Consider the following 9,309-nt stretch of genomic DNA (forward strand, 5'->3'; position numbering starts at 1 on the left):
ATATATAAGTATATATAATATATACGGAGAGAAAGAGAGAAAGAGAGAGAGAGAGAGAAAAAATTGAAAAAGTAGTTGCGACCCCAAAAATTATTCGCCAATACTTTTTTTAATTTCTTCATCCTCTTCAATATTTCATTATTCAGAAATTATTATATATACTATTAATATTGGTAATCAATTGTTTTGCATCTTCTTTAATTCAAGACATGGCTAATTAAAATATATGATGTCAAAATACATCATGCGGCATACCGCGAGTTCAGCGTAGTCGGTGGTTTTAATCCCGGAGAAGCTTTTGTGCCGCACAAAATTTGTGCTTCGCGCTTGCATCGAAATTCTGTCGCGAGTAAGAGCAAGGGCCGAAATTTCGCGGAGAATCCAGTTCCTTTGTCGACACATCCGTATCTCGTGAGAATTATAGCCAAGTTAGGGTATAGGTATGCGGTACGAAACGGCCCGACTTAAAATCTAAGTAGTCGTGCATCCCTCGGAGCGGGCCACAGATAGGGGAAGATAGAGGATAGAGGTAGCCTGCGGGGATCGTAGAGGGTTGCCCAGGATAGCAGGGAGAGAAACGTGGGACGGCGGCAAGTGAGTGGAAAGGGGGTAAAGGGAGAGTGGGAAGAGGAGAAGAGGGATGCTGGGATGCCGAGGGGAGCATCCGGGATCTCGGAGGGTACATGGGGCGGTCGGTTGTCATGGATACGCTCCCGGCTAACCCTGTAACCGCTCCTCCCTCGTCATTCTGCGTTTTCGCAACTATCCGCCGCCATCATCGACCCACCATCTTGTCTCGAGCCCTACGAGTCGCGTCAAAATTTTGAGACGGTCCTTCGAGATACACGGATGTAACTAAAGATTTCCCTTAAACTGCATGATCATGTAAAAAGATACGGTAACGTACGATTGTAGTGATAAACGAAAGAAAAAAAAAATGGTCGAATAATTTTAAGAATCGTGATGATGAGAGTGAAATATCCAATATTGAATTTTGATGCAAAAAATAATTTTGAAAATAATGTTAGTCTAATTGTAAAATATCATGAAAATTATAATGACATGTGTGTATAATATTGTATCAATTTTAAATGTTTTCATATTTGCTCCATATTCAGGATAAATGATTTATACGTTTAAGGAATCTAAGAATACGATGCGGGGTTCGTGTTCGCTTTTGTGCGATTGGTATAAATTATTTTTTATTTTTATTACATCTTGGAATGCAATCTGTAGAAAAAGATAGTGTGTGAGATATGAATTAAGTTAATCAATATTAGTAAAACTCATTATTATCATTGAGTATTGATACTTAACAAGTCTGCGTATTAATGTATTATATTTCTAGAGGTATATCATAAAACTATTGTAAATAAAATTAAACTGTCAATTGAAAGAGAACGTTGCAGATATCACTTTGCAAATTAACAGACATCGTTTTGTGGTTACACGGATACCATGTTATGCGGTAGTATTCGATAACAATAACGTTATTTCAGCAAATTATATTTCAGTGACCTTACTGTCAGCGCGAGATGAATTAACGAAAAACGTGTAACGGTGCGAGTGAGAAAAATGGAGCGCGCGACCAGGATATCTGGATGCGCGCGATCCAGAATTCGCGTTCGCGGAAGATCGATCGATCGGCAGGGTAACTGCGGGTGACCGCGTCGTGCCGTTAAACGTATTCACCATCGGGCGAGACGAAAGTTTCGGGCGAGTTGCCGATAAATTTCGGTAACGGCGAGCAGGATATTGCTGCGGCCGTGGAGAGCAGTCGACGAGCATTTTGCTCGGCTGGCAGCGATGCAACACCCTCGCATCGCGCAACACGATTCCCCGTCGTATTCGAACATCCCTCTCCTATCTCCCCCCTTCTTCATCTCCTCGCCCTCCTCACCCTCCTCGTCCTCCTCCTCCTCCTCTTGTTCCGTCATCCTCCCCTTCCATTCCAGCCGTCTCCTCGCGGTCCTCGCGGGCGTGGGCGGCAGATAACGTGATTTACACTGGCCGGGTAATTAATGTCCTCGGCGACCGGCGCTTTAAAAAAGCAATCGGAAATCGGCGACAACGAAGAGCAACAGTCAGCCCGCCGGCTGCTGCTACTGCCGGATGACAAATTATCGCGCGCGAGACTGTTGCCCCGGTTTTTTTTTTTCGCCTTTCTCTTGGCACGGGAGAACATCGCGCGCGGTGTGACACTTGTCTCTACCGGTACTTAATAATTTTGGAGAGAGATACCGCGCGACACCGTTATTAAAAGCGAAAACGCCACGCTGCATTTTATTTTATTTTCAATATAAATTTTACATTATTTGAAAAAGTAATAATGAATCCATTAATATGGCGAAATTGTTCTTCGCATAACAAATGATGTTTTATTTCGCGAACGGTCGACAGAAAGATATAGCCTTCAATAGCGAGAATAAAAATTAAATCGCAATAGCTCTTTGATAATATAGCTGTGCAATAGATAATGCAATTTTAAGATATTGACAGTTAAATATTATAGTGATATATTATTTTTTTCTTACTTCGAGAAACAAAAGAAAAATTTGTGCAAATATTTAATGTAAAATCTAACTACTGTATAGTAATAACTTTTTCTACGATTTTATAAAAAGAAAATTTTGCATTTTACAGTATCCAAGGCTAATTATATGAATATTAAAATTAGATATAAATATTGAAAATTAGATATATATACGAGGGTGGATCGAAAAGTAACTTGGTTCGTGGATCTTTTTTTTTTTTTTTAAAGAAATACAACTTGAATTTAAAACCATTGTGTGTTATTTTGAACCAAGTTACTTTTCGATCCACCCTTGTACATCAGACATTTAATATGAACATGCAAATCGTAAATCGTTAAAGCGCGTTTGCGACTCTGTGAAATCTATGTGAAATTTAATGTCGCGTGTGCTTCATTGTCGTTATCATTGTGGGAAAATGCGAGGGCAAATGTGGCTCTTGCTCTCATTAACCGCATTACGTCATCGCGACGCATATCAGAAACGATCGATGGTATCTCCGCGGTACTTATGCCGGTATAAACTTGCGAGTAATCAGGTTACGTGTGTCTTTCCACGCGTTTGTGCGTAACCTTACGCTCGGCGTTACAGCAACAACTATTTCGCATCGTCAAGCAATGAATTACACTTTCATGCATATCTCACGCCTGCATGTTTGCTTGATATATTTGCCCCAAAAAATGTCAAATCTAATATTAATATTTTATTATATTATCAGGTGATTGCATAAGTTCGTGCCATATTATATTATTTAATAAACTTTGATATGAAAAACAGTAAGTGTCTTGACAAAGTTGAGACATAAGCTTCTGTTTTTTTCTCTCTCACTTTGATATGAAAAACACTAAGTGTCTTGACAAAGTTGAGACATAAGCTTCTGTTTTTTTCTCTCTCTAGAAAGAAAAAAATGACACTATATTCCATGTAATGTTATGTTAATGTAATGAAAATAATGAATGATAGCAGATACACGTAAATATATCAAGACATATACTCAATAAATTTTTCAGTTTTCTTAAAAATGGAGCTTTATACGAAAAAATGTTAATTCACACACTTTCGGCTTATTTTAATTTATTTTATTTTATTTATTTTATCGTATCATGACTTAATTTTTGTCGCATAAATGTTGATGAGAAAGACTTGAGATTCCTACGGAAAAAAAAATAAGAAAAAAAATATGCTTACCGGTGATGGAGGCGGTGGGCGAAATGGTGGACGGGTTGGCGCGCGGTGGCGGCGAAAACGCACCAGCAAGGTAACCACTGCGATCGGCGAGGGCTTGTTTCGCTTTGTCGACACTCTCCTTGAGCCGTTGAAAAGTGCTGCCGCAAGTGAGGCCGCGGTACGGCCAGTTCTCCTGCTTGACGCCGGCCGCGGTTACACCAGCGGCGGCCGCGGCCGCGGCACCGGCCCCGGAGGCTCCCTTTAATTCGAGCGCACCTGCGTACGAACAGCTAGCGCTGTCGTACATCACCAAAGAGCCCCTGCAATCCAGGATTATCTTTGTAAATGACCAAAAGATTTGCCGTTAGCGATAATAACTTGTGACATGGAAGTAGAATTGATCAGGCTGTCTTTAAGTAAATAAGAAATTCTTTGACAGTACGCAGATTGAATCTCTCTTTCAGTAGAATTACGAAAATTCGAAAATTATGTGTGTATGGTCTTTTTCTTTCATTCATTGATTCATAAAGAAGTCTCAACGAGAAACATCTGTACGTCGACGTTGACTCCGTTTCGTTCAATTGAGCACTTCCTGTAGAATATTAACATTGTAACTCTCAGAAGTAAAGTTTGCGTCGTCGTACAAATCAACTAGCAGAATACTCTTAATAGTATGTCAGTAGTTTAATTTCCGAGTTGGGAATCGAAAATCGAAGTTGATCCTACTGCTCACACGTGAGCCTCATCCACGTTACTAAACTCTTTCGATTTATTAAAATGGTTAGTGGTTAAAATGCAATGCAGGGTCGAATGAAGCAAACCTACGTTACTTTAAACTGGCAGCACTCATACTCATGCAGATACCGCAGTAGGGGTCATTAAAGGACCCTTGAAACATCCGGTAAAGGCAAGATCGAATTAAAATAGATGACCATATATGCAAAAATATATCTCTTAATTTTTAATGTCAGCGCGATAAATGACTTTTAAGTATGATTAAATTTGAGCCATTTTTTCTTTACAAATTAGTTTCTGACACTTCTCAAAATTATTAATGTTGCGTAAGTATATTTAATTATTCCTTCTGTATGTGTGTGTATGATTTCGTAAATAATTTAAATTTTCAATTTTAAATAATTTTCAAATACAAACAATTTTAATTATTTTAAGACAGCTGTCATTTCTAGCATTAATTTTTTATCATGGAATTATTAAAATACAATATATACGTTTTAGAATAATTTATATTTTAGAATACTTAATATGAAGATTCTAGTCATTGTTTAAATCTCTTTCTGTTGTGTACCTTCTAAGATACCTTACACATTTCTACAGTATTCCTCGATTATCGAGCAAAATAATAGACGATAGGTATATAAATCTAGCTTCGGTTACAGCTGGTCATGAATTAATCAGAGCTGAATATAGAAAAGTATTTATTACGTTAGCATTCTTATTCATATAGGTGTGATATCCATTAGTTTAGAATTAAAGGTCACATCGAATGTGATATTAATTCATAAGAATTAATGCTTTGCAGATTATAAATTAAACTATTAATTTAAAATATCTCCCATTTTACATGCAAATATACATACATTCCATGTTTTGCTACAATTAAGTATATTCTGACAAAAATTGATCTCTCTCTCTTTCTCTTTCTCTCTCTCTCTCTCTCTCTTTCTCTTTCTCTTTCTCTACGTATATGTATAAAATCGTGCTTGAAAAATTACGTAAAATTATTCTTGAAAAAATTTGATTTGCAAAATTCCAGAATAAAAAGTATTGCTTTAAGTTTGTTTTGATACTTTCTTCCCCATTTAGATTCAACAAAACATTTATCTGATTTTTACGCACATTTTGTAAATTGAATGCGACATTTCGCACTTCTTTGTTTCCATCTTTTTGCAATATTTTATTGAAAAGAGATATGACTATCAGAAGCATTAAAAAAAATATCAGATCTTATGCATGTAGCAACGGAGAGTTTCTAATCAAATTCGCGTAATTTAGAAAACACATCGGCCTATCATCTACATTTCATCAAACGTGGCTTCAAACTTATAGTCGTCAAAATTGCGAAAACGATCCACGATAGAATTTGCATGAGGTCCGTTGTGATCGTATCTCATCGCAATTCCGCAACGGAGAACGTGGAGATAAGGGACCAGCTATAATATTAAAGCTTGTCGTTTATCGCGAGTCCGCTTCCGTCTAATCTTGAAAATCTGCCACTTCCGCTATCCCTTCCCATATTACATAAATCATTATTCAAACAAAATGATGCCGTATAAAGCCGACCGATCCACGTGAAATTTATGCAAACCTGTGAAATTCTTATCGTGATACGTTAGAGAAAATATGTATATAAAGAAATTATCACAAGTGGAAATATTTAATGCGTATTGATTTTCCATTCTTCGTAATATATTTGGATGTGAACTATTGACCTTTTTCTTATTTGACAAAAAAAAACTAATTACAATTATTTATCTAAAATTTTTATAAATTACTTTCTCTTAAAATCGATAGAGATTTAATTTATATACCTGTATATATATTAGAAAAATCTAATACTTAAAGTTTTCAAAATTTAAACCACTTTTACACACACACACACATACAAAAATACATGCAACAAATCATACTTAAACTCGTTTATTTTCTGTTAATCATAATTTAATTTGAATTATAAATTTCTTTAAACTCAGGGCCACTACATAATGTTAAGAATTTTTAGAATAAATAACTGATCTCTTACGTTCTTGTTAGAAAATTATATAAATTTTTATTAAATTTAAATTAGAAATATATTATGTTATAAAAGATTTTGCGGTAAACGCGATGTCGCGCTAACCATTTATAAATTCATTCTTTTCAACCTATAACACATGCGCGTTTTAATCTTTTTTATTTACCTTCAATCACTGTGACAATTTTCACGATGAACCTGTACGCGTTTCACTATCGAGGTGCAGATCGTTCAAACGTTACTTTTTTTCTGGGATTATCTAATAGAATAATCCAGCAAAACGCAACAAAATTTTTTTTTGTTCATCTCGAGTCGTTTGTTATCACGGAACATTGGTTAATATTCAATCGGAATGGTTAAGGATAAAAGCACTCTCGTGGGTACGTCCGGATATCCAGCTCGTATTGAGGTCAATCTAATCACAAAACTGTCACATAGTCACGCCGTTCCGCGGCACGATGTGCGCGCAACCGGATTGTCTTTACGGTTCTGTCCGACAGTTTAAAATCTGAATCAAACGATCGATCGTCAGGGATATTGTAGTCCGCAGATTACTCGGATAATCGCCATTTTTACTGTATCGAGGATTTTTATTCCGTTATACTAAATAGCAGCGTTTACACTCGATTATTTCGGTCTTGATCTTTCTGTTATCATAGTTTTCAATTATAATATTTTAATAGTTTAGTTGCTTTAATTTAATATAATTGTAAGTAACATAATGAGATACATGAACTGAAATTTATGTATACCAAACAGCGATGAAAATTGGATAAATGTTATTGAATTTTGTAAAAATGTACCGCTACATCACTTGTATCGCTCTTTTCGACGAGATTTAACGTTATAGTCACCAGAAACTTGTTAGAATCGGCATTAATTTCGATGAAACTAAAATCTTTGATGTATAAAAATGTATCTTACGCCAGTTGTGCAACTTCCATTGTCGCGAATAATTCACACTCATTATGTCGAATAAAAAACAACGTTATCCGAACAGACCGCATGTTCATCATACGAAATAATTATCCTCTCCTCTCGACGCGCGCCGACGATTTTTTTTTTTTTTCACGTATTCGCTCGTGCGACCACTGCATGCGGTATCTTTCTCTTTTCTTTTTATCCGCGCTCTTTCACGACATCACTTTTCGCATGCTTTATCAGTCAGGTGTCCAATACGGAGAAGGCTGGACCGCGGTATCAAGAAGAAGGTACTCCGGGCAGGTTGTCTCGCGCTACTGCGGCTGCCGCGGGCAGCAAATTGCCTGCTTCCGGGCCTCATTACATCACTCTGTTACTCTGTTAACGCTCGCCGGAAACCCCTCTGCCTACCTCGTCTAAACTCTCGTCTCTCATATATATGTATATACAATATATATATATCTACACACATCATTTAAACGCACCGTCGCGGACGCGACATAGGCGCGCGATCGTACGTGAAAGGGAGAAAAAGCCGGTCGAAATCTCCGAGAAAACGTTTCCCGATATTGTACGACGACCGCGTCGCGACACTTTATATTTCCAATCAAAGGAAACGACAAATTAAAATCTATCTCGTAAGATTCTTGTCATAAGAAGAAGCTGAAAAAAATAAGCGCGAATAATTTAGAAGAAATTTAGAAGTAAAAATAAAATATGAAGAATAAGAAGTAAATTCTCGTCTTTATGGAATTTTTTATATGTGATAAATTATAATTCTTCATGAGAAATAAACTAAGGTAATGAAGCATAATAATAAATAGTATCATTAAATGCAAATAAAACCATAATCATTCGAATTATATCAAAAATGTGCGTGCAAAATAACATTCCTCTTCGTGAATGAAGAATTTGCATTTTTCTAAAAGAAAAAAAGAGAAGTAATGGTAATCGCGATGCGTAACGCAAGAGGACAATATAGTAGTCGGCGGACACGCGCGATAATTTTGCACCGTTTAGTCCGTAAAACGTGCGTGGCGACGGAGATGCGTTTTTACGTCCGCTCTTACATGCGTAAGATTCCGTAAACGAGTTACAGGGACATATCGCTTTCGCGCTTGACCAAAGTGCTTTCGTTTGCGCAAAATTTAATTCCCAGATCTCACACTGGAGTTTATTAGATCTCAACTAGCACTGTTAAATGTATAATTCATGAAATTTAAACAGTTTCCAGAACTTTTTGCATTTCCGTTTATGGTATCATTATTTGTATGATTAGCCATTTGATTTCCTTCAATTGTTCTTGGAATATTAAAACGAGGAAACTGACTGAAAACAAATGTGAAACTAAAGAATTTTTTGTTGATTAGTTTTAATTATATTTGTAAACTCCTCTTAATTTATTACCGCATATAATATTTCTCCTTTTTTCATTAAAAATACAGCCAAGAAAGCAAACATGAAAAATGAAAATATTTAATATCTTACGCCATTTATGAGAATTAATAAATTTCTATTTTTTATTATGATATAATCTTTATTATTTTAATTTTAAAAGCATATAATGCTGTTTAAAAAACTGAACAAGCGAATAAACGAGCAAATGCGCTTCTTCCAATTTTTTTATTTTTGTATTTCAATATTTGCAGTTATCAAATATATAGTATAATTAGCATTTTAGAATGAAAATAAAAAGCGACTGGTGTTGCGATAAGTTAACTAGATAAATAAAGAATTTGTAGAAAAATATACAATTTTAAAAGAAAAACGAAAAGTGGAAAATCGCCATAAATCCGCGGGTTGCACAATGCAAAACGATCGCGGCCAGTTTCGGTGTTATCGATATTGTTTCATCGGCGAGAAGAGTACCATCGCGGGGAGAATGTCGATGCGACGGAAACGCGCGGCCGACAATCTTCGGTTTCCTCTCTCGGCATT

At 36.2% G+C, this 9,309-nt stretch overlaps 1 protein-coding gene across 6 annotated transcripts in view; it reads right to left on the reverse strand.

Annotated features, from left to right (window-relative positions):
- Positions 1 to 9,309, reverse strand: part of LOC115242851 (transcriptional regulator ERG homolog) — a 56,983-nt gene that overhangs the window by 46,998 nt on the left and 676 nt on the right. For 2 of the 6 annotated variants that reach the window (XM_029819414.1, XM_029819413.1), the window contains exons 1-2: positions 7,375 to 7,940; positions 3,720 to 4,018 (exon numbers count right to left, since the gene is read on the reverse strand). In XM_029819414.1, the coding sequence (XP_029675274.1) occupies positions 3,720 to 4,018; positions 7,375 to 7,466 (391 nt within the window). In that variant the 5' untranslated portion in view covers positions 7,467 to 7,940. Of the gene's footprint in view, positions 1 to 3,719; positions 4,019 to 6,616; positions 7,941 to 9,309 lie in introns of those variants that run through there. The other 4 variants (XM_029819418.1, XM_029819417.1, XM_029819415.1 and 1 more) reach the window with 4 other exon arrangements.

The sequence above is a fragment of the Formica exsecta genome, unplaced genomic scaffold (genome assembly GCF_003651465.1).
Source record: "Formica exsecta isolate Colony F162 unplaced genomic scaffold, ASM365146v1 scaffold654, whole genome shotgun sequence".
NCBI lineage: Eukaryota > Metazoa > Arthropoda > Insecta > Hymenoptera > Formicidae > Formica > Formica exsecta.